This window comes from Idiotropiscis lumnitzeri, chromosome 11 (assembly GCF_059441095.1).
Source record: "Idiotropiscis lumnitzeri isolate Australia: NSW breed Sydney's pygmy pipehorse chromosome 11, RoL_Ilum_1.0, whole genome shotgun sequence".
Taxonomy (NCBI): Eukaryota; Metazoa; Chordata; class Actinopteri; order Syngnathiformes; family Syngnathidae; genus Idiotropiscis; species Idiotropiscis lumnitzeri.
Window position 1 is genome coordinate 4,981,434 of NC_142401.1, and position 24,300 is coordinate 5,005,733.

Sequence of the window (24,300 nt, forward strand, 5' to 3'; positions counted from 1 at the left end):
TCTGTTTTGTTCTTTGAGTCATTTTGAATGAATTAAAAGTTAAAAACACATCTTCCTTCCGAGACCTCCCTCGTCCGCCGAACCAGAATTCAGTATACTTTACTTTGACGCTAAGTTGAAGAGAGGTCAGCCAACATTCACAGCTTTGAGATAATCAGCGTGAATCTTCCCCACACCGCGCTTGCGTTTTCTGACATTTGAACACAAATTCACATCGATAGCGAGAATCTCAAAAATATGCATTTGATACGCGTTTTAACTCCTGCACATTATTTGGTAAAAACGACTTTTACACATCAGGGCATTATGCGCTGTTTTATTACCACATGCATATAAGTCAACAATAATTTTTGCACTTGTCATATGGTTTGCAACAAGCATCAACTTGGCATCGTCGCTTCGAGTATCACTTCTTGAAATGTGAAACACAAACTTCATTGATTGTCAGTATAGAATAAAAACTCAGCAACCTTTTGTGTAGAAAGACAATGCCACCAACAGTTTTTGGGTTGTTACAAGTCTTGACACAAGCATGGACAACATTCACAGTAAATTGTTGCGCTTGAGAACAAAATAAGAGAACCATTCGCTTGACATGAGCAAAACAAAATGACCAATACGCATTTTATTGGAGTCACTTAACCATAGATTCATTATTAAAATATACTTCCCGTTTGATTCTAAACTGTAGACAGAACGAAAAAATTCCAGATATGTCATGCTGACTGGCCACATCAAAATAAATAAAAAATATTGTTTTGCAGAGACCATTGAAATACATACAGTATCATGCACAAAGTCAACACCATTTTCCAATTATGGAATATACGAATACCGAACACGTCCGTGTGCACACTTTTAGAAAACATTACTGAACAAAAAAATAAATAAACAACGCACACAAAAATGAGTAAAAAACATACCTGACAAAACTTGTATACACCGGGTGCAAACTCTTCTTGGTCGTATATTTTTACTCACCCGTTTCCATGTTTAAAATGCAGAAGTACCACTCAAGGTATATAAAAAGGCAAACTACATTTGATTGGCGTAAGCAGAGGGACCTCCAACCTGACTGTACTCAGACGGCTGATCCAAGTCTCCCTGGGTGTTGTAACTCCCTGACTGCTCAAAGCTGCCCTGGTTGTAGGGCTGCTGGGTAAAGGGACCGCTCTGCTTCTCAGAGGCTCCGCCCACAAACCTGCCAGCACCCTTATGCCAACCAGTCTCCTTGAAGACAAACCAGATGTTCCCCGCCCAGAGAACAAAGTTGAGGAACCCAAACACCTAGGGGAGAAAGAGTGAGGGTTTTTTTTCTTCATTTTTTGGTAGACTGCCCAGTTTATTACCTACCACTGAGGTGTTGAGTCCAGACCAGCGTGGTTCTTGCACAGAACCACATTTATTTGTCAGATCCTTGCAGGCAGAAATAAGGAGCTGAACCTCATCTGGATCCGTGGCTAGTTTGACATCAGACAGAGCTTTGGCCCAAGCAGAAGAGCTGACGAGCCACATGAAGGAGAACACAACAGTCGTAATAAAATCCTACAGGGACGCAAGACACAAAAACACAAACGTTAATAAGAAAGCCTAAAGAAAACATCTTGAAAAATATTTGTTTGCTCGACTTCCTTTTTGGAAGAAGCAGTTTGTGCAGTCAACAGAAATTAGTCTACCGTATTTCCTACCAATAGGAAGTGAACATCAAATTTCAAACTTTCATTCATAATTTGGCGGGCAGAAGGCTTTTCTCATGACTCAACCGGCAAAACCTATTTAGCAAAGTGCGCCAAAGGACCCCAAACACATCTACTACTTACACTTGCTCCATACTGTTTAGCCGCGCAAGCTAGCCAGTCAAAGCTTGTAGATATGGCGCAAGATAGCGTCGCACTAAATATTCCCTGATAGACCCATTTGAGGTGGACACAGCGTTTGGTGCTGGCAACTCCTCCAGTTCTGTGGTCAGACATGTTTGAAATCATTGTTAGAGCGAGCTAGATGTAACGTTATTGCGATTGCTCGGTACTCTGTAGCGTCAAAATCTATACTCTTGACCAAATTCATACTCGTATGCTATCCAACCCGAGCCCACAATATGAGCAAATGGTTTTTCTTAAAATTAGCCATGAAGGGGTATGCGTAGGGTGGCAATAAACAGCAGCAGAGGCTAATGTTAGCGGCAGAAGCTAACGTTAGCACCAGAGGCTAATGTTAGCGGCAGAAGCTAACGTTAGCACCAGAGGCTAATGTTAGCTGCTCCTTGCCACACATACATGCCCTCACTCAGAATTTCAAGGAAACTTGGGAGGTCTGATAAAATCCAGGCTCAACCATAATTTTGTATAACATTCGGGCATAACTAACCTTTCTTTTACATGCACACAACTAATAATACTCACGATCAGCGGTCCTCGGTTGTTTTCGCGGTACTTGTTGTGGAAGAAGATGTAGACGACAGTGGCGACAAGGGAGTATAGGAAAGCAAAGACTGCAATTGTAACGAAGAACTCGGCAGAGGATGAGTAGTCTCCGATGAGAAAGAGACGCTCCCTCCTCATGCCTTCGCACATGGGTGCTTCAAATGACACCTGGTGCAACCTGATGCAAAATAGATACAGTGATCACGTTGCTGGTTTTTGCAAACTTTTTACTTTTTCCTACTTAAAAATTAGCTCATAGAGCTATAATTAGGTCTCCAAGTCCCATCATTGACCAACATAAAAATATAACACAGTTTGAACATTAACACTGTGTTTAAATATAGAAAAACTGTATTTAAATAATTTGAAATTCAAATGTATTGCAAAATAAAGTTAAATAAAAATCTTTGAAATTAAATAATTTAAGAAATAAATTATTTAATTATTTAAAATAAACAATTCCTAATAATCAAGTTAAATATAACTGAACAGTACTTAAGCAGTGATTCTTTGACGAACCACTAGAGGTAGCTGTACCACACTTGACGGACACAAAGCTAAAATATGCCATTTAACACGCTCCAGCTATTGATGAAAACAAAACAACTGAAATAACATGTCATGAGTCAAAAAGTGTATAAAGATGAAGATGAATGTCTCCCACCTGAAAGGATAAACAAAGTCTATGGCAATGCTGAGGTTGCTGCTGGCCTTCTCCATGCAGTCCACACTAACCCGCAGCTGCCCAGAGTAGCCACCACATGTTGCAAAGGCGAATATGGCAAACAGCTAAGAAAGAGAGGGGGGAGAAGTTGTTTAGTATGGCTAAATTTTGCAAATTTAAAATACAAAGGAAGCTTTGGGTTGACTGAACACTCCAAATTGTCCCTAGGTGTGATTATGAACGCGGTTGGTTGTCTTTGTGTGCCCTACAATTGGCTGGAAACCAGTTCAGGGTGTACCCCGCCTACTGCCCGAAGACATCTGGGATAGGCTCCATCACCCCCCGTATATTCCGCCATTGGCAAACAGGTCTCAAATTGCCAGATGGGAAACCAGAAGTGGCCAGAGGAGGAGAATAATAACTGCTCTTAAGTGTTACCAACAACCCCTGATGACTATCTCTTTCTTTGCGTTTACCACCCACCTCCACCCTCCTGCAGCTGTCTCATCTCGCGGTGATTTATCGGTCGGCTTTAGCAGGCGGGGGCCTTTAAAAGGGGGAGTGTGGCATTGTAGCGGGAGGGTGGCTGCTAAGCCTTGCACCCTGCGTGTTTATCTGCCTCTCCCAGCTGGGCTCCTCAGGGAGCGAGCCATAGAGGGAGAGAAAAGAGAAATGGAACGGCGAGAATAAGATGCTTGGGTAGAGAAATGAAAAACAAACAGCTCCCTTTTTTGCCCTCTTTCCTGACCTACATGGCAATGAATGGCTTTATGTGAAGAGCCTCATTTTCAGCAAGGTTTTAGGAGCAAATCTCATGTCAGAAAGAACAACTGATGTACAACGAAATATCGAAATAATGAAAAAAAAAAAATGAGCGCGTCAGTTTATATAAATAAAAAAATGAGTTTTTGTCATTGATTTTGTTTATACTGTATGTTTATTTTGGAACAGTCATTAGGACAGTAAGGAAAGATGCATTTCACGAGATGCTTATTTTGGTTCTCACTTGCTTCTTCACACATATATCGCTTCTGTGTGTTTGCCCACTTCAGTCTAACACACATATATATATATATATATATATATATATATATATATATATATATATATACATACATACATACATATATATATATATATATATATATATACATACATACATACATATATATATATATATATATATATATATATATATATATATATATATATATATAAAATATTCATAATACTTGTCTTATCATTTTACAGCAGCAGCGTCGCAAAACAAATTCAGGATTCATTTAGTGGCAGCTAATCCCTTCATGCACGGGGACTGCTTTTTGTCCTGCATAGCTCAGATTCATCTACCCCACTAACTCTCTCCTTCTCTATCTTTGTCTCTCTCTCGCTCTCTCTCTCTCTCGCACTCTCACTCCTCGCTCTCTATCTCTCTCTTCGCTCTCTCTCGAGCTCTCTCCAGGCCCCGCTGCCCACAAGCATAAAAATCTCCATTTAGATTTTGTTACGCTGTCCTTCTTTGATGGCCCTTTAATGCCCATCGCTTCTCATGGAGATTTGGGCTGGGGTCCATCACCTGGACAATGAGCTGCCCAACATGTTCCTTTCTAAGTCTTCTCTCATCTACTGTATACGTTCGCGTATGCAGGCGAAAACAAAAGAAACTACCTACACATACCTACACATATTCTCCGGCTGTTTCCGTTGTTTTCATGTGGTGTTAATGTGCTGTATGTGTGAGAGGACATTGCGCAGCAGTCTGTCAAAAACAAACAGCGCCGCATTATCGTCCACAGAAGTCAGTGAAAAATGATGCCAAAATAAGACTGAAATGAGGATTTTTTTCAAAGGATTGCCAAAGATTGCAGTTCAAAAAAGCTCAAGTTTAAAATTAAACAATCAAGGGGAATCTTTTAAAGTTATAAAAAAAATTGGTCTTCAATGACAGAATTTGGCGCGATGACATGTTACAGAAGTGAACATGCGCAAAAGAGTTCATATGGCGCCCAAAATGAGATATTAAGACAACTATGACATCGTTGCGATTCTGTGTCAAGCCCATGCTTACAAATGATGAAAACATCCTGACTCACAGAGAGGACGAGACGATTAACTTATTATTTGTGACTTGTCCACACGCATTTTAGTTCAATACAAGTTGCTCCAACGTCACGTATGATACAGTGCCTGAACAAGTGTGTGAGATGTTGCAGCTACGATGATGCTTCAATGCATAAACAAATGTATATCATTAGCGCTGTGTGCTCATTCAACTGTACAAATTCCGCTGCTTTTCTCATTCCATCGCTCTTGTGAGCACACACACACACACGAACGCACGCACACACCCGGACACACACACACGCATAAAGTGAAGTGCTTGGGCACATCTCAAAGGACAGCTTCTGCATGAATTGGTCTATGGTGGAGAGAAGCGGACCTTACAGCTGTTTGGAACAGAATATGCCAGCTAGAGATTGTGTGCCAAACACACACACACACACACACACACACACCATCAGCATTCTTCACAGACACGGCAGCTAATGACGTCCAATATTAAACAGATGCAGCAAACTCACTGGACTAGTGCAACAATGAGCAGGGTTGACGTGAACATACTTTCAGTGTCAGCTGTTCAGTTAAATGTTGGACATTATTAGCCAAGCCACATCCCGGTCAGTCACCCAGGAAAGAAAAGCTTGTTTTGCCTGAAGTCACGTAAACTACCCAACTCACAAACTTGTGCTTCTGCTAGCTTTGGAATGTGCCGTGACATTTACTTTATTTTTATGGCCTAGTCACAAACTACACTATGACTGATTGAATGAATTCATGAATAAGTGTATGAATTTTACATCGCTATTAATTTGTGGTACCAAAATTTATAGGGAACATCATTGGAAGAATTTATTTCTAACATCACAAAAAAAAAAAAGTGAACTTGAAGTTTAGCAGTAAAAAACGCAGCACACAAACAAAGCAATTCTAATTATTATTAATAATAATTAATAATTTTAATTTCTGATTTTAACGGACAAAAGTGTTCCCATTTTGAGACAGTTCAAATGGAGATAGCTGAACCATTGTAATTTGTTGCTAGATTGTTTCCCTAACCCACTCGCTGGGTAGCTGTGCATTTTGAGTAGATTGGGAATACTTTTACTCAAGATTGGGTTCATTATTTTGACCCAACACACTGGATTGCGAATTGGACTTGGGCAGTCCAAGCCTTTTTGAAATATTTGAAACCCAAACCTCAGAAGTGTGAGGTGCATGAACTGTTACATGACGGAGAACATTGCAGAGACTGAAATTGAATTTAAGAATGTTGTGTACACATCTGAAAGGTAATTAATCAACAAAAAATTGTGATTTTCAGCACACAGTATTTGCAATAAACCAGACACATGTACATCGTGACGTCACAGCGCTCAAATATTTGTTTTTCCGTTACGTTAATTTCATTGCTTCTTATTTCGTTTATCTTGCATGATTTTTGGAGCAATTTCAGGGAGGTACGGTTGCAGTGTGGCTAATTTTGTCAAAATGCGACGATAATCAATTAAAAGTAAAATCAATGTCTGATGTGAAAAATGCGGACAGCGGCGAGACGTAAACGTCCCCCCGCGTCGCATTTAATCCACATTATGTAAATCAAACGCGTTTAATTAAGTTAGCACATGACATGAAAATAAAATGTTCCAACTCACCCATTCCAAAACACGGATAAATCCCAGAGGTAGTTTAAGCACCTGGAAGGTTCCCGCAGATGCAAGCTGCAAAAAGCGCGAAACAAATAAGATTCTCGTCATGTTTTCAGTTTCATTACCGTTTTTAATCAAGCACTCCTAAATAAAAAAAATCTGTTATTTACTGACCTGGTTTGCAGTGTCCATTCCAGCAACGCTTCCTCGTGCTACTCGCTCGTTTGGATGTAAACAAACAGAAAACGGAGACCCAATCCGAGGAGATGTGAGGTGGGATCAGTCGGGGGGCTTTTGGCTCGGATTCCGACTCCGTCCGGAAGAAACCGAGTCTCCCTCGCCCTCTCTTATTGTTGTACTCTTTCTTGTGCCTTTCAATCTTCGGAATCATAAATCTCGTTTTATAACATACATAGTTATCCCCATTAATTTTAGTGCATGAATATGTTGATGAAAATATGATGTGAAATATATTTTGCGGTAAATTGTTTTTGCCACCAAAAATTATCACTGGATACAGCATGTAAAACGCTTGACTATTTTGTAAAATATGAGATCAAATTAATTCAGAACTTGAGCAGAAATCAAAATTCTCACGTTACCCTGTGATGAGGGGGGCATCCGGTATTTTAATGTGATTATTTTTATACATTATTTATTACATCTATCCTTGATCATATTCCCCTCAAGAGCAGGCGTGGGCAAACTATGGCTCGGGGGCCACATGCGGCCCGTTAAACGTTTTAATCCGGCCCGCCGAACTTGAAAAAAATTAAATGAATAAACCTTGTTAATGTTTTATTTTCAAAATATGGTGTTTTTTTAAAGACATATATTTTGTTGTAATGCTTGTGTTCACTTTTATTTAAAATTAAATTTATTTTTTTTCTCAAATGAGGTGAGGTTACCAAAACCCTCCGCCCATCTGCTCCTGGTCCGGCCCCTCTGTCAAATATTAGAACCCATTGTGGCCTGCCAATCAAAAAGTTTGCACACCCCTGCTCAAGAGTAAATTCATGTTATCCTCTGCTGCTGTGTACATTTTATTTTGTTCAACACCACACAGAGAATTACATCACACACATGCAGGCAAGCTGAGGTGTGAGAGTGAAGGGGTGTGCAAACAAGGTCAACGGTAGTCACAATGTAGTAGAACCAGGATAATACTAGTCACCAATAATTGTGTCTATTTTTCCAGGTCTGTAAAAAATTAAGTCCAATCAGTAATCCTCCATTTTTATACATTCACATGCATAGAGCAATGTTGAAAAACTTAGTCGTAAGTAAAGTACAAAATACTGAAGACTGAACTTTCAGCATGGTGTTGTCGTTGAGTGGGATCTGGGTTTGAATCTTGGCCCTCCATATCGAGTTTGAATGTTCAAATTGTCAATGGATGTAAATTCCTGTAAGACAGCGCTGCAACAAACAAATATTTGCAATCAAACGTGCATGTGAGAGTAAAAGGAAAGTGGGGGCAATGCAGCGTCTGATACAGTTCAACGATGGCAAGCGCAAAGCATTTTGACAGCACCGCTAATTTGACCACATCTCCACCATCGTCCCAGTTTCATTTCTGTCCCTCCCGCCATTCTCTCTGTTCTCTTCTCTATCTTGTGCACACACACACACACACACACACACCCCTTCATGCAACACAAACACTGCCTGGGGGGCTGCCGAAGCATCAGACAGTCATTACATCTGATTGGCTCGTGCATTCAGCATTAAATGGATGTGCACAGGGACAGATGAAGAAGTCTATATGACATCCTTTTGATTAAAATATGCTTGAGATACAAGCATATGCAAAAGCAATTACTGTGAACTTGTAGAAGTGTACACCCCCCACCCCCCAAAAAAACGCATTTGGCGCAGGCGACCAGCCAAATTACAAACAATCCTTTGCAGGATTGCGGTTGAGCTTTTATAATTTTGAAACAGTTGGTCCTATGACAAGTAAATCAAGTTGTCAGTGTCTTTAAATAACATTCTTATCAGTCCTCAAATTATTTATACCACTGTATGTCAAAATAAGAACACAATGAAACAGCCTATAACCTAAATATCCTTAATAAAGATTAAGTAGAGCGCAAGAACAGATTTGCCTCATGCCCGTGCGAGTGTATATTTCCATATAATACAATCCAAAATATTTTATTTATATTCATCATCTGGAGGACACGCCCATATATTTTCAGTAATCTCCGACACACCAATCAGTGTGTCATAGCCTAAACTTCATGACCGATACAATTCAACAATGTTTTGTGAAAATGTGCGGATCTCTTTCACAACAACAACAGTCCATCTGTGTTTTCCATCAATGAAGAGCTCAATGTGTTCATACAGGAATAAAAAAAAAAGAATGAGAGCAGAGCAGCCGTATACGAACAATCCCCATTGTTCTCCTCTGCCTCAGCCTATTTCATATTGCGACTCACTGAGGAATTATAGTAGAGAGAGAGAGAGAGAGAGAGAGACTGGGTCAGCCACTTATCCATCTCATCCAACAACGCAACACTCCACAACCCCGCAGCAATTACTGTTCTGATGGAACTGCTGCCAAAGCTTGTCCATACCCTCTGATGTTGATGATTTAGAGCAAAGCCAAGAGTGAGAAAGAAAAGAGCCTGCCATTATACACTTTTTAGAAAAAAAGTAAGAACACAAACAAAAATGTGACGGAAAATGGATTTGTGTGAATATGTCACACTCAACTGTTAATGAAATCGGTCGTCATCTCTCTGTGATATAGCAATGAAACGTGATTAGATACCGAAACAAAGGATGTGCTTTGGAAATGATTCTGGGTAAAATGCCACTAGCGCTGGTCTCATCTTGCACCAGTTAGACGGCGTACATAATTGGGATTAACTGTAGCTTGATGTGAAAAGAGGGAGAGAGCAACAGAAGGTGGGAGGAAGAGACGAGCAGACAAAATTCACTCAAGTCTGTCTCTGAAACACTGCAAGTGCCCGTGTTGGGTTTTTTTTTCTTTTTTTTTTAAATGCTTCACATGATACGAACGGACAGCAGGGGGGGGGGTGGCACTGCTTTACCTGACTACCCAGTCACTATTTTCTAGGGATAGATATTTTATCTCAAGATATATATATATATATATATATATATATAATACTGGGTACGTGACTGCTAATTAAAAATTGAAACATAAATTGAACATGTTTACAATCCATAATCCAATAATATTACAGTACAGTCCTTGCTAAATACAGCATATGTGGATAATAAGTCCCAAAAAGTTTTTAGTTACCTATAAATGCCACAAGATGGCACCAAAGCAACACTTGTATTACTTCGGCGTGAGCACAAAGAGGAGGATGTGTTTTAAAAAAAAAAAATCTTTGACGATGTGAATCCGTCCTCCGCACTCGTTACAACAAAGCGTTGTGACTGCAGACGATTGGCAACAAGGTCAGAGGTCGACTGCCTTTTTTTCTAAAAATTGTTGACCCTCAAATTGTGTTATTGTAAGTGATTTATGATATTCATCAACAGTACGTGGAACACACCGCTCCATGTTGGTGTACCCTGCTCAAAAATAGAGATTGTGTGCAGCTTTTCATGACAAATAAAAAGGTCAGGTATTTTAATTCAATGTGGTTTTATTTTTTCAGAGCCTGTGCACTAATAGTGCTCACTGGGAGAAGACCTCACTGATACAAGGCACATGAAGTTACATATTGTTACATCACAAGCTAACAATCTTTAAAGCCAAACACACAATTTGCAATAGTGCTCAACACCAATGTGTACAAGTCAGTCAACACAAAAACTGTGTTCTGATGTTCAGATTTTCAGTCGTGTAGTTTTGCAACAAACAAATTTGCTAGATAAGTAAAATATTTTGTGAACCAACACTGACAAATACATTTTCATTGATAAACGTATCTGTGCCGATACTTTTTGTCTACAGGTAAATGTGGAATACAGCACTTTTAGTCAGCTACAAATAGCTCTGCTCAGGCGGCGACGAAGATCCAGCAAGCACTCTTATTCTGCTTTCATTTGTATTGAGCATCATTTTGTGTTTCACTAAGAGGAAGCTGCTTATCCATGGAGTCATGCCCAAAGTCCGGGCGTAGTGTTTGTACTGATGCTGATCCCAGAAGCTTTCTGAAAGCCTTCAATAGTTTGGGTAAAGGGGCGTGGCTACCCTTACACGTGATGCTACTTGGTCTCTGCAACTTTAGGTCGTCTGGCCCTTCTTGTTTGAGTTTCTGACGGTCCTGAAAGTTTCCACTTTGCAATAACATCATTCACAGTTGATTCTGGAATATTCAGGAGAGAAGAAATTTCACCAACTGGCTTGTTGCAAAGGTGGCATCCAATTACGGAACCACGCTGAAATTCAGAGAGCTCTTTTGCTTGACTCATTTTCCCCACACAGATGTGTCCAAAGCAGCCTAATGCAACACTGGAATTCAGTGACGAGTGTGGGAAAAATACTTTGTCCTGATGGGCCTTTCACTGAAAGAAAAGGGGAAATACAAGATTGTTAATCTTTAGAACATGACCATGCTACATTTCTACCATGTCCATTTGTAACAATAGTTACTTGAATTGGAATAAAAATAGGTTACCATATGTATTGGACAAGTTGGGCACATATGGATAGAAGGGGCTATTATTCTGTAATCCTTGATCTGATCATGGGGAAAAAAATAAACCGTCAATACTATCAATATCAACCAGGAAAAAAAAGCCAGTGTGCTTTAACAAGGAATGAAAGTGCGTGAGCCATTATCTAAATAAATGAGTGATGCCATTCAAATGACGATTTTAGTATATCATGCTTCAGGTGAAAACAGAAAAACACAAAATCCCCCAAAGCAGTCATAAAGCGAATTATAAATTAGGTAAATGAAGTTTATTAACATACATGCGCGCTACCAGGTCAACTATATGATATATATGTTGAAATAAAAGTCTTCCGTCCCCTCGTATATAAAAAAAAAGAATACTTACCGTAGAAAATGATGCACGAAATACATTTGATCTCTGCTTTCCACTTCCTGTTTTCTGTGGCACTGAGCATGCGCAGTAGGATGCCTCGCTCTCATTCTCTCCGACAAATGAAATGTCCTCGTTTTCTCTGAGTTTACTTTGATCAATTAGACACCCCAAATAATGTATAATTTAACCAGAAAAACAATAACGTGCAAATCCCCGAAGGTTACACGCCGAAAAAGTCCTCGTGTGTTCGACGTGTAAACGTGGGCGTGGCTTTTGGTATGGAGAAAACAAGCGTCCAATCACAACCTAGCATCGTTAACGTCGGAAAGCTGGAAGCCCACTGTGGAAATGTATATTATAAAAAAAAGATGTATTTTATATGTTAAATAAAGATTATTATTATTTTTAAAAATGATGTATTTAGCATTTATTCGCTGTAATATTAGACTGTAAACTGATGATTAGTTGCAATGCCTATTTTAGACAAATGGATTGGCTTAATATTCTGGATCGAGAAAGCATTGTGAGAATGATTTTCTAATTTCTCACGTGCTTTCCACACGTTTCAATCATCCGTGTGAATTGCTAACAAACGCATGAACTCAAAGGATGCATAAATAGAAATAATTTTTTTAAAGAGACTCTTCGATGCATATCAAATTATTAGGTGACAAACATATTTCAAAACAATCATCAAAGTGTAGTACAGACGGAAGTTGAAGAGCACAACTGTCATTTGGAGTTGGTTTGGTAATATGCTGTGATGGTAATAAGATGTTTAGAAAACAAATAAACAGCCTTTTGCATAAATGTCATTGTATATTATATCCCCAATGCCTTTATTATTATTTTTTACAGCTGGCTTCAAATAAGGCAGCTCTAATGGATATGCTCTACTCGCAGTAAATGCGAAGGTGAAAGGGCGAGACGAGGTGCACACCTTGGACTTGTGACTTGCCAGTGAATCTCAGGGCACACAAGATGACATAACATCCATTCTGCCTGAGTAGAAACTGTGCTAACATAAAAGCTAGGCATGATAACCTAAAAAGGAATAATTAGGATTTAAATAATAACAGCAGGTAAATAAATCGGCACCTCCGAGGTTATCTGGCGGCAAATATATTGCAAACTTAGTTAGTGTTGGCCAAAAGAAGCGGGAAAAAACAGGAGTTGCATCAAGACTATCACCTGAGCATCTTCGGGTGCACTACCAAAGATGAGTGTCATTTGTTCCTGAAGTGTTATTGATCCATTTCATTATCGTTCTGCAAAGTTTTCATCGCTAGGCCCCACAGAGTTACACTTGAGATGAAGTTGCCCTCACTGGATCTGTAGAAGCCACTATTGGACCGAGCCGTACAGTAATTGTCTTGAACAGGCAGGTAAGGCTTGCCTAACAGACCTCTCCCCATCTCACCTCCGATAGGTCCATTCTCCACATATTCAACCTCTTGAGAGACGTGTGGTTTGGGCAGCTTCATGTGATCCGGGCCGGGTAGCGCCGTGCTCCTTTCCTGGTGAGAGGAAGCGAGGAGGTGATGTGGCACAAGGGAGCGTAGTTCTGGAAGGGAGGTTGGAGTAGATTCTGGGCTAAGATGGATACTGAGAGGCGTCGTCTCAACGTGGGGTGTTGGGGACGATGGGGTGGGCGGCGAAGGCTTCTCAGGTCCTGCGTGAGGCATAATAGCAGAAAAAGGCTGCTCACTTGTGGCATCACTCTGACACACAGTTTTGCTAAGCGAGATAGCTGCGTCTGAGCTGCCAGTCGGGTGGGTGTTGTCTGCGATGGCGCCATCTACTGGTGCGCCCTTGCACCGCATGTTGCTGTGTTTCCTCAACATGGCTGACCGGGTGAAGCTTTTTCCACAGGTGTTGCAGAGGTAGGGTTTTTCTCCAGTGTGAGAGCGGATGTGACGCTGCAAGTCCCCTGAGCCAATGAAGCATTTCCCTGCACAGGTGGACAATATTTATGTTAAAAAAAGCACGGAATGATGTTTGAACATTTACCGTATCTGATATTCAGCTTTAAGCCTTTAGTAGCAGCTGTAGTAGTCCGTTAAAATAACATTTGTACAAATTGCAAAATATCGAGTGTGCCTGGTTGGATGTGATGCTTTCAAACAAGATGCAGATTTACCACAGGTGTCACAACTGTGTGGTTTTTCGCCACCATGGCAGGCTTTGTGCTTCAGAAGTTTCCTGTGCGTGTTGAAGGATTTTCCACACTGGTCACACGTAAACGTCTTGTCCGTGGCGTGTGTCCGCTTGTGTTCTTTGAGATTGCTCAAGTTGTTGAATCCTTTCAAGCGAAGTTCAATAAAGACAAATGTGCATGATTTGGTCGGTAAAAACAATGTTTCGGGACACAACTCACCTCGACCACAAATATCACATAGATGTGGCTTTTCTCCTGTGTGCACCACTTTGTGACGGTGAACATCCCCGGATGCAGTGAAGCTAGGGGGAGGTAGAGTATATCGCATGTGACTATTTGATTCAGGTGCCAAAAATATGAATTATCCACATCGTATTACACTGAAGTCGTCCTTGTGACTTTCAGCTTTTCCCATCAGGGGTCACCAAAGTGAGTGACTCATTATTAGTTTGGCACAGTTTTTACACTGGATGCCCTTTCTGTAACCCACTTTTTTTTTTTTTTTTAAGAAAAACACAAACACAAAATAAAAAGTAGTAAAATATTTACCTTTTGCCACATAACTCACAGATGTAGGGTTTCTCTCCAGAATGTCGTCGCAAGTGTGTCTGTAAATTTCCAGCCTGGGAACAAACACCAGAAATGTCATTGCAGCGCAACAATCAAAGAAATCTTAATGAAATTTGCACTTCAGAATATTTGATCATACCTGTGAGAAGTTCTTCCCACAAACGTTACACTCAAATGGCTTCTCGCCTGTAACATACAAAATCAGAACCATTCTAACAATAAAATATTTATGGTTATGACACCATGATAAGCCAGACTTGATTTGAGACATTGCCCAACCTGTATGCGAGCGTTTGTGCATCTCCAGGTTGCTCGGGTGTTTGAAAATTTTGCCGCATATGTTGCAGGAATATTTGTGGCCTGTTTGCTGAGGCGGTTCTGGCCCAGTCTGCAGTCCTTGCTCCTCTTTGTTTATGGCTGGCGGTCCGGGAATTTCAGCATTTGATGGCGCCTTAGGTGCGCCTTCACTGACAGCCACGAGGTTTTCAACAGGAGTTTCCTGAGCCCCAATCTGGACCGCAGTATCTTCTTGTTGTGCGTCTTTGGGGCAGTTTAGGATGGGCTCGCTGACAGATTCTGCGAACATTTCCTCTAACGCCTTTTGAGAACGTAGGTAGTTGTATTTCTTTAGGTACACCGTCTTCTTTGGACGCACCGGCACACTGAGCATGGCGTCTGCATGTTCGGAGGTGGGGGTGTTTAAGCTATCCGAGGGTGTCAGGGCAGACACAGGGTTCTTGTCAGCTGCCAAGGATGAGCAAGGTGGGGTGGGCTGAACGGCGTTTCCTGAGCATAAATGCGAGTGGTTGCCTCCCTGGTTGAGCCCAAGGTGACATTGGGACTCCTCCACGACAACTGAAGGTCCTGGACCCTGATTTGAAGCCTGAATTGCACTTTGCTTGAAGTACTGCTTACTGTAGAAATTGCGGAGCTTGTAACCATGGACTAACTGTTTCTCAACAGGTGCCTGGGTGCTGCTAGCGGAGTCACTTGAGCTGTTGTTAGGCACAGAACTGGCCATTCGTTTGGTTTGCTCCATGAAGCCGGGTCTGGGTACATCAGCGGGACAGTGGAGGTCAACATCACTAGGCAGGCTGCTTCCCAGGAGGCAGTCGTGCTCTGAAGTCAGCATGCCTGGGAGTGAGAACGATGGGATTTCCACCGTTGGAGGGCAAGGCTTAAGGAAAGTGTTACACATGCTTTGGATGTTCGGAACTTGCAAACACTGGGCGATGTCAAGGAGTGCTTGGACATTATCTTGGTTGATGTCAATATGGGAGGTGTACATGTAGTCTAATAATTGGCCAATGCCACTGACATCCTGGATAACCAAGTTGAACACTTCATTTTTCTGACTGGGGGAATTCTGGAATAAAGATCTAGAGAGATCAAAGAAGCAAACGATTTTAGAAGATCTGCACTTCAATTATTCATAATCAACATTTTCAAATCTAGTAAATATGACACTGCCAAAACATCACTTAAAAAAGGAGCAATAATTATGTGGAAAAATCACTGACACGCTGTACTTTCCTTTTCAGTTGTACTTTGCGATAGCTTGAAAATTTTAGCTTCTGTTATTCAGCGTACGGCAATCTCAGACTGTCCTCTGGGCTCACATTTATTGCTATGCAATATCAGTTTAAAAAAAATACATCCATGCAGCAGTAAAAAATTGAACTGCAATACAGCAAGGGACACCCGAATACACCTAATTCCTTGCATGAATAACTTGTTGATGCATGTTTCGATAAAGCAATGAATGCAACATACCTGAAATAAGAGCTGAAAGCAGCCAGTACATTTTTGTGGGCTTTGAAGCAGACCCCTTTGACCACCAGCATGCAGTCACAGAGCATTCCCTGAATCCTCTGCTCCTGGAGCTGCTGCAGCAGGTAGGAGCTGTGGCTGGATAGTGTGTCCATGCTCACTCATCCGTACAAGCACTTAGTCATAGAGAACAACACTTTAAGTCAGCGACGAGCAACGCGCTATAGTTTATGATCCATGCAACGACAATACAATCTCACTGCATTGTCGTGTTGCGGCGCGCTGACACCGACATAAACAGCGGCGCCTGGTTTAGTCGCCTGGCATTCTACGTATAAATAAATCGACAGCGACAGCTAGCATGCTAACCAGCAAGCTATGCTAACACATTTACGAATTACTAGCGAGCTGATTCTCACGCTTGTGATTATATTTGGCAGACATGAAAAGCTATTTTAATGCTACTGCCGTACTCGGGTTAACGTTACTGTACATTTGATGGCTTCTTTGGACGACAAGTCACCTGGCCACCGCCGTTGCCTCACTTCCTGCAACAGTTTCCATTTTGCGCTTCCTGGTAAGGGTTACATTAATCATTTTGGTGGACAGCAATAACATTATATACATTATAATACATTTATATACATTGTTTTTGGGAGACAACTACAGCAGATTCATCGGCGGTTCAAAGTCAAACAGAAAGTAGCTGACAGCTGTACTGTCCGGCAGGTCGGAACAATTTTTTTTATTTCTTGTTCACTTTCGGAAGACTAATAATGGCGCAATTGTAAATCATAGTGTGATAACGTGTGTTTTAAAAACTTAGTACAGATCAGGTCGGGATAGCGTTGCATTTCACGCCAATTAACCCAGGAGTCATTTAGCATGGTATTCTTCACATGCAACACTTGTGGCGAATCTCTGAAAAAGAGCCAGGTGGATAAACATGTGAGCAAATGCCGGAGCTGCCAGGTTCTGTCTTGCATCGACTGCGGAAAAGATTTCTGGTAAACTTTGGTGTGCCTTTTTCCTTTGATTTTTTTTTTTAAAACTTCCACAATCTTATAAATTCTCTTGTGCTTTAAAGGGGCGATGGCTACAAAAATCACACCAAATGCATCAGCGAAGACCAGAAATATGGCGGTAAGGGCTATGAGGCAAAAGCGGTCAAAGGGGACGTGAAACAGCAACAATGGATCGAGGTAAAAGTCAATCTCTGGGCTTGATTATTAAGATGTGTCATTTGATGAGAAATATCTGTACTCAAATATGATCACTTTATTGCTGAAGAAAATCCACAAAGCCATGAATAAACCTGGAATAAGTGCAAACCTGAAAGATGTGCTCAAGCAAGTCAGTGCATATGGCAATGTCCCAAGAAAAAAGACCAAATTTGAGGTGGGTACTTATGTTAATCTTATTGGCATTATAAAGTCAGACGGGATTTCTTTTGGTTCGAATGATCATGTGGCTAAATATTCCTTTGAATTGCCGGGATCTTGGCTTGGGGATCTAATCACTGTGAAACCTTCTATTAGAATTGGATGAGAAACAGTATCAGGATTACCAACTCGAGTCTGCATGAAGCTGTGTGGAGCATCCTTAATTCATCGTCAGATATTGTAAGTGACATTAAATGTTTGCTTGCCTGCTACTTTGATATGTTCTCTGTTAACACACCAATTGTAAAGATCAGTTACACATTTCTTGCTCAGGTTTTTCTCCCTGAGATGTTTTCATGCCTCGTATGCCTCTGACAACATAAACCCAGTTATCAAGTTGTCTTGAAGCTGGTTTTCTAAATTATTATTAATAATAATATTAATTATTACTTTGTTATAATCTGACAGCCCACTGATGCACCCCAGGAGAAAAAAGAAGTGAAAGCGACACCGACTGAAGTTGAAGTGGATAGCAATACTCAAGAAAAGCAGAATGGCCATGCAAACACAAAGAAGCATAAAAAACAAGAGCGTAAAGAAGCCCGTCAGCAGGCAAATGGGAAAATTCCTCGAAAATCAAAACAGACAGAAACTACGGTAGTTGAGGACGAGCAGGTCGGCAAAAAGAAAAAAAAGGACAGAAAGAGATTACGGACTTGTGGAGAAGACAATAATGAAACCCATAATGGTGCTTCTGAGCTAATGCCCAACAAGAAGATGAAAAGTAAGTAAACCTAATAGTCGACACAAGTCACATGTGCATATTCTGTATGTGGACAACTATGAAGAGAAGCAAAATACTGAAATGTGCAGTAACTTCACATTTTTTCTGATTTCTTCCAGCTGACCTAACAGCAGAAGTTGAGCAGAGTGACGATCACGCAGTTGCCAAAGGTATGGTCGGTCAAAACTGTAAACCATTTTCAACTGCAAATGTTTTTGTACTTTAAGTGATGTATTGTTTGCACAACCACAATGTATTTATGTTAAAGTTATTCACAAAATATGTAATGCGGGTTCCTCGGTTCGTGAAAGCCTCAGCGTAGGACATTTTAAGGTTATGAATTTTACGGAATGAACTAGTTAAGCAGCAGCGTCAGAATATGTCTAGGTTTATGTCACTGTCGTCAAAATGGAACGCTCTCATCGACTAAATAAATGTGACATTTAATAAATATGATGAAATCAACACGTTCTTGCTGATTAACTGAAAAACTAAAAGTGTTGGACAAGTGACAGCACATTTATGGAAAAAAGTAGGAAATTCACCATATTTGGACATGCAAGAATTAAGCCCTTGCGGAAATGTTGTCTTTGTTGACTCTACATTAATCGTGCTTCAGTGGCTGATGAATGTTTTTGAACACCTCATAGGCAATTTCAAATGGAAAGAAACTATCAAAGCAGTCTTGAGAAATTCACCCGACCAGGAATTACCAGTGAAGAAACTCAGGAAGAAGGTAAGATGTTGATCGTAGTATCGTCTTTCTCTAATCTGGCCTGTTTGTTTGGCATCAAATTAAAAATGGATTCCTCTCTGCAGGTTGTGGCTGCCTACTACTCAGTCACTGGCGATGGGAATTTCAAGACAAACGAGGAGGTCCTTTCACTTTTTAACAAGAAGATCAATCACAATCCCAAATTTAGAGTTTTGAAGGATAGAGTTCGACTTGTACAATAAATTAAACTTCGACCTCTCGCATGTTAGTTTATGATTATTCCCATTGTTCACTGTTCTGTTTTTCCTACAGATATATCTTGATAATAAAATCGTTTGTCATTTTTAGTAGTTCTGTACTAATTCCAGAGGCCACTATCAGCACTGTCATTCATGCAGAAAATGACACAGGTGAGAGTTGGCTGCTTTGCTCAACATTCCAAGGCTGGGAAACGGGCACCTTATCTGTCGTATTGGATGTTGCTGTGGGGGAAGGGAAATGAGAAAGGTGCACCTGAGGTAAATTTGACTCTCACACAGGACAAAGTTAATGCGCATTCCTCGGCATCCGCAACGAGGTTCACTTGGCCAGTGACACAGAAGCTCCATAGAAGATGGTGGAAGCCTAAGGTGAATTTTTGATGCGGTCTGATTTTTCCACTGCTAGAATGAGCAGCCTTCACACTTGCATGCACACACCCACGCAGAAACACACACACACACACACACACAGGTAGCTACGGCAGGAAATATGCTTTATGAAGCTTTACTAATCCCAGTAGGTCTAACACTGATGCTCATTCATTGTTCTGCTTATCTGTAATTGTATATTGCATACTTAGGGTAATAGTGGAGCTGTCAAGTGTGCCAGTATTAAAGTTGTGTTTTCCGCCCTAGAGTGGAACATGGGTACAGTATTACTGAATGCTTACAATTCAATCCCAACTGAACCAGGTAATGAACAAAAACAAAAATAGCCTTACCTTAGTGTTTGATTTTTGGTTTGGCTGTACCTGATGTTTTCAATGAATCAGGCATTAACTTCTGTCTATGTTTCTGCATATTGTTTAGGGTTTTGTAACTTAACTGTCATACATAGCGAATATGTGGGTATGATTTCTAGTGTGCATTTAAAAGGGCACTAAGAGGTTGCTGGGCCACAACCATGTCTAAGAACGATGCATAATTACTTTCCACCAAAGTTGGTCAATTTGAATATTGTTGAAAACAACAGCTAATAACTTACAGGTTCTTACTAGCAACATAGAATGATCTTCATTCCTTATTTAAAGAATTAACTACAGTGCAGTACTAGTTTTCTTTTCGAACCTTGAGATGGCAGAATGTTTTGACTATCCAAAGTCATTAAAATTGGTGACAGCTACCAATCTATTTTTTTGCCCATTTACCGGACCCTACCTTTTACCGTAGTGTCGAAAATATACAAATTAATTTTGTTCGCTCGTTTCCCAAACCGTACATACATAAAAACTACAATGGTCGCTTTGAATGACGTCATAAAACGCGACGCAAGCTGCAGGAAGTCAGTCATCCGCTTTTAAAGATATTTTCATGATGCTGAATGACAGCGAATTCGCAACACTGAGAAACAGATTCCAAAAAAATGCCGAGTTACTCATGCAGGCAGCAGCTTCGTCGCCCGACGAAGAAAAGAAGTGTAAGTGGAAGCTTTTAATTTGGCTTAAGATTCTCGCTGCGTGTACTGTCTCATTTTTTTTGTCTTCACAGCTAACTGTACTGTTGCTGCTCATAATTGAAGTTGTCTTGCTTTTGTATTTTGGAAGGTCATGTCATTAAGATATGTGTGACTTACCTTTTAAACACTTTTTTTGGTAGCCAATTGTTTGACATGACATGCAGACATCTCATAAAGCCAGGATATATGACACTGCCAAAGTTAAATGCGTTGTTTACTAGTGAACAATCTTGCCTTTGAGAACCTCACTGGCTGAAATCCAGCAATTCTTGATTGTTTTGACTGAGCGAACACTGTCAACTCTGTAAACTAGGCACACAGGATCACTTTTCGAGCCAGTAGCCATCGCTCGATCTGTCAATTATTATTATTTTTTTTTCATGGGCCGCATACAGAAACATTGAAGCATGCAATATGGCCACTTTTTGACATTCGTCACCTTTAATGTATTTATTAAGACACTAAAACCTATCCATTACCGTGAATCAAAATAATTGTTGTTATATCGTGGACCACCGCACACTCACGGGTCGCGCACCTTTAAATTTAAATTTCCAATAATTTATCCATCCATGATCTGAGCTGCTTCAAATCAAGGAAATGAGAGATGAGAATAAAATTGCCTGTACAATGCAAGCAAATGACCGGGTCATGTTAATTTTCAGATATATCGTAGGCTGTTTAAAAAGAAAAAAGGTTGCCTCGCATGGACAATAGGCTTAATTTGTACCCCCTGGTGTGGAATAAAATCATCGGCACAGATTGGATCAGTGGCATCTTTATCAAAAATCTGTACTCCAATTTGCACCCATCATGTGGTTCTTCTGACAAAACACATTGGCATAGTATTCCTTGTCTTGAGCAGGAGGCGAGCCAAAAGGGATCACGTTCCTTAAATACGGACACCGACTTCCTTTAAAGGCCACTGGGTTCTTTGTGAACAGTGAAGCGTGGATCAGCTCGCTCTGGTCTTCAGCAGCCAACAGCTACCCATGATATGTTTAATCCGGTTAATCAGTGTCAAAAAGAGAGATGTACTCCCCGAGGCAGTAAAATAATCTGCCAGAAAGTTTTCTGTGAAAATGTGTGGGTGTTTTTTTTTTAAGGGCCTTCCTGGAATCACTGTTGCGGCAGCTTCATTTATGAATGACTTACCGGTACTCGGTTCAATGAGGGTTGTGGTGTGGCGCTGGTCGCTGTCATGAGGTGTGACTTGAGCGCTCTTTTTCCCCCACTTCCATTATAATTGGATGCCTTAGAGAAAGGCTTGACTGAAAAAAAACAAACAAACAGTTAAAGTTTATTTGCATATTTATTTGTGTTGTGCATCTCTCTGATAAATGCGATTCAATATGCATCATGATACATCAAAATAGAAAAGGTCCAATTTGTCTTAGGGAAGAAAGAAGTTGACTTCTACACTTTTTATAAGCATGCTTTTAAAATGAATGATCTTTTTTTTTTTTTATACGAACGTTTATTTCAGGTCAAGAAGAAAAAGACGTTAAACCTCTCTCTCCAATCAACAAGCACTCCGTTTTCTGGGTCGTGGCAGCTCTAAGTGTCACCTATTATGTGGATTTCTTTCACAACATCATTGTGAATGATGACATCAAGAGGTGAATGAGCGGTGAGTACGACGCGAAAATGTCAAAGCCAACAAATGCATCAAGTTTATGTTTGCAGTTGGTGGTTTAATGTGGGCCTGCTGCTCCTTGGGATTTGCCTGTGTCTGGCCATGTTTTGCATTGTCTACCTGGAGTGGTTCCGAGGCATCGTGCACTATGACCAAGAGTACCCTGCAATCCCTCCCATCACCACCGCTGCATTTATTGCCGCATCGTGCAGGTACAGCCGGCAAAACAGTCAGATAAAATGTGTGCGTGTGTGTAAAACTTAAAAATTACTTTGTTTGGATGGAATTTTGTTGCTTTACCGGTACAACAGATTGCAATGTCTCTTTTAAGATGTAACATGTTTAATGTTTCTTTACAGTTTTAACATTGCACTATGGCCAGTCTGGTCCTTCTTCACTCCGCTCATCCTCCTCACGCAGTTCATGGGTGTGGTCATGCTGATTTCTATGCTCGGATGAGCGTGACAGGTAAGAATTGTTTCTTTCTAACACTGACGACCAACCGGGCCACATAGAATGAGGTTGCGGGCCAGATCTGGCCCCCGGGCCTTGAGTTTGACACCTGTTCCTTAAGGCTTCTTTATACTCCTGCAGGCGACATTTGCACAACCACATGTGTTGTTTGGAAAATATGTTGCAGTTTCACTCCAAATCGGAGGGGGGGGGGGTTCGCTGCGGCGAATATTGGCCAGGACCCTGTGCGCGTGTTTTCGCCGCTTGTATAAACATTGCCACAAGATAAAGTGATTAGAAAATGAAATGATAGTTTACCAGTGAAGTTATGACAATGCATACATTGGCTGGCTTGACTTTTACAATGCTGCTTCACACACACATTTACTGCGGTTAATTTGCGTTCAGGACCCGATGGATTAAGTCAATTCCGTTTTGCATAGATGAGCCCTGGTGCAAATATTTAGAGACTTTACTGCCTTTGCTTAGTGTGATAACATCGAGCATCATAAGGTCCAGGAGTGAGAGATAAATTCACTTCTCCCGTCTCTTTATATTCCCGCCTTTTCATTGTTTTGTACTCGAATCCCAGGAACAAATATCTCTATTTCCATTTTTTTTTAGTGTCCCGGCAATGTATATAGGACAAGAAATGGAATACTGCAACAGCAAAAGCAGCTTGACGGAATCCACTCATTGTTCCTTTCCATTCCACATGATGATTTGAAGGCTACTTTTTTTTTTTAATGCAGAATGTTCGTATTGAGTAAAAGAGCACCAAAAATGTTCCAAGATGCAACCGAGCAGCAACACAATTATTTAATGACATGCGGTTTGTGTTTAAAAACGTTAATGCCTCATTAAGTGCATTTTTGTTCCTTTTAATAAACATATACAACTTTTGAAATTGTTCGTCTGGATTAAATTATACCACTACATCAACATACGGTGACTGTCAAGTCGTTTAGCAATTTGCAGTTCACGCAAAATATAGTTAACATAATTGTCACAACTCTGATGTGTTTATATCTGTGCTGCAACAACTTCAAGTTGATTTTCAACCAAGTCAACCAATTTTTTACGTGGAACGTACACAGTGGCCACAATTTGAGCTTTCTAAATAAGGTACCCAAATTATTACAAAGCACAACCTCGTGATTGCGAGTCAGATTGTGTTCCGTGTTGGATTGGAGCAAAGTGTGAACAATGATGGTGACTGGTTTCAGACAACACTTAATGAATTTGGAGAGTCCTCCCCTTTTTCGACATGGCCGAGCCTTTGTTATGTTGTATAGATGGACTTGAAAGCTTGAATACAAACGAGCTAATCTAATCATTTGAA

General features: G+C 40.6%; 4 protein-coding genes across 4 annotated transcripts; 2 read left to right on the forward strand and 2 right to left on the reverse strand.

Moving 5' to 3' along the window:
- Nucleotides 1–296: 296 nt before the first annotated feature.
- synpra (synaptoporin a) lies at nucleotides 297–7,119 on the reverse strand. Its single transcript, XM_088309491.1, has 6 exons — nucleotides 6,969–7,119; nucleotides 6,801–6,866; nucleotides 3,088–3,212; nucleotides 2,403–2,601; nucleotides 1,354–1,545; nucleotides 297–1,287 (listed from the first exon to the last, which is right to left on the reverse strand). The coding sequence occupies exons 1-6, from the start codon at nucleotides 6,984–6,986 to the stop codon at nucleotides 1,036–1,038; spliced, it is 852 nt and encodes a 283-aa protein (XP_088165617.1). The 5' UTR covers nucleotides 6,987–7,119; the 3' UTR covers nucleotides 297–1,035.
- A 5,269-nt stretch (nucleotides 7,120–12,388) lies between these two features.
- zbtb49 (zinc finger and BTB domain containing 49) lies at nucleotides 12,389–16,457 on the reverse strand. Its single transcript, XM_088309567.1, has 7 exons — nucleotides 16,276–16,457; nucleotides 14,782–15,881; nucleotides 14,642–14,688; nucleotides 14,482–14,555; nucleotides 14,152–14,234; nucleotides 13,915–14,076; nucleotides 12,389–13,725 (listed from the first exon to the last, which is right to left on the reverse strand). The coding sequence occupies exons 1-7, from the start codon at nucleotides 16,425–16,427 to the stop codon at nucleotides 13,019–13,021; spliced, it is 2,325 nt and encodes a 774-aa protein (XP_088165693.1). The 5' UTR covers nucleotides 16,428–16,457; the 3' UTR covers nucleotides 12,389–13,018.
- A 6-nt stretch (nucleotides 16,458–16,463) lies between these two features.
- Nucleotides 16,464–19,503, forward strand: lyar (Ly1 antibody reactive homolog (mouse)). The gene is made up of 8 exons (XM_088309568.1): nucleotides 16,464–17,279; nucleotides 17,360–17,474; nucleotides 17,563–17,670; nucleotides 17,811–17,894; nucleotides 18,123–18,438; nucleotides 18,558–18,608; nucleotides 19,089–19,174; nucleotides 19,258–19,503. Exons 1-8 carry the CDS (start codon nucleotides 17,158–17,160, stop codon nucleotides 19,393–19,395), a joined length of 1,020 nt encoding a protein of 339 aa, XP_088165694.1. The 5' UTR covers nucleotides 16,464–17,157; the 3' UTR covers nucleotides 19,396–19,503.
- Nucleotides 19,504–20,677: 1,174 nt separating this feature from the next.
- tmem128 (transmembrane protein 128) lies at nucleotides 20,678–23,865 on the forward strand. The gene is made up of 5 exons (XM_088309551.1): nucleotides 20,678–20,830; nucleotides 22,356–22,488; nucleotides 22,556–22,717; nucleotides 22,865–22,973; nucleotides 23,583–23,865. The coding sequence occupies exons 1-4, from the start codon at nucleotides 20,725–20,727 to the stop codon at nucleotides 22,962–22,964; spliced, it is 501 nt and encodes a 166-aa protein (XP_088165677.1). The 5' UTR covers nucleotides 20,678–20,724; the 3' UTR covers nucleotides 22,965–22,973; nucleotides 23,583–23,865.
- Nucleotides 23,866–24,300: the final 435 nt, after the last annotated feature.

What these genes read in the sequence shown, in the direction of transcription:
- synpra (XM_088309491.1), bottom strand. An exon ending in TTATCCGTGTTTTGGAATGG is followed by an intron (nt 3,213 to 6,800) that starts GTGAGTTGGAAC and finishes TCTCTTTCTTAG; the next exon opens with CTGTTTGCCATATTCGCCTT. An exon ending in ACAACCGAGGACCGCTGATC is followed by an intron (nt 1,546 to 2,402) that starts GTGAGTATTATT and finishes GCGTCCCTGTAG; the next exon opens with GATTTTATTACGACTGTTGT.
- zbtb49 (XM_088309567.1), bottom strand. Translation starts at nt 16,427, where the DNA reads ATGGACACACTATCCAGCCACAGCTCCTACCTGCTGCAGCAGCTCCAG. An exon ending in GCACAAACGCTCGCATACAG is followed by an intron (nt 14,689 to 14,781) that starts GTTGGGCAATGT and finishes TGTATGTTACAG; the next exon opens with GCGAGAAGCCATTTGAGTGT. An exon ending in TGTGAGTTATGTGGCAAAAG is followed by an intron (nt 14,235 to 14,481) that starts GTAAATATTTTA and finishes ACCTCCCCCTAG; the next exon opens with CTTCACTGCATCCGGGGATG.
- lyar (XM_088309568.1), top strand. Translation starts at nt 17,158, where the DNA reads ATGGTATTCTTCACATGCAACACTTGTGGCGAATCTCTGAAAAAGAGC. An exon ending in GCCCAACAAGAAGATGAAAA is followed by an intron (nt 18,439 to 18,557) that starts GTAAGTAAACCT and finishes GATTTCTTCCAG; the next exon opens with CTGACCTAACAGCAGAAGTT. An exon ending in TGAAGAAACTCAGGAAGAAG is followed by an intron (nt 19,175 to 19,257) that starts GTAAGATGTTGA and finishes TCCTCTCTGCAG; the next exon opens with GTTGTGGCTGCCTACTACTC.
- tmem128 (XM_088309551.1), top strand. Translation starts at nt 20,725, where the DNA reads ATGATGCTGAATGACAGCGAATTCGCAACACTGAGAAACAGATTCCAA. An exon ending in GCCCGACGAAGAAAAGAAGT is followed by an intron (nt 20,831 to 22,355) that starts GTAAGTGGAAGC and finishes CGTTTATTTCAG; the next exon opens with GTCAAGAAGAAAAAGACGTT. An exon ending in GTGAATGATGACATCAAGAG is followed by an intron (nt 22,489 to 22,555) that starts GTGAATGAGCGG and finishes TTATGTTTGCAG; the next exon opens with TTGGTGGTTTAATGTGGGCC.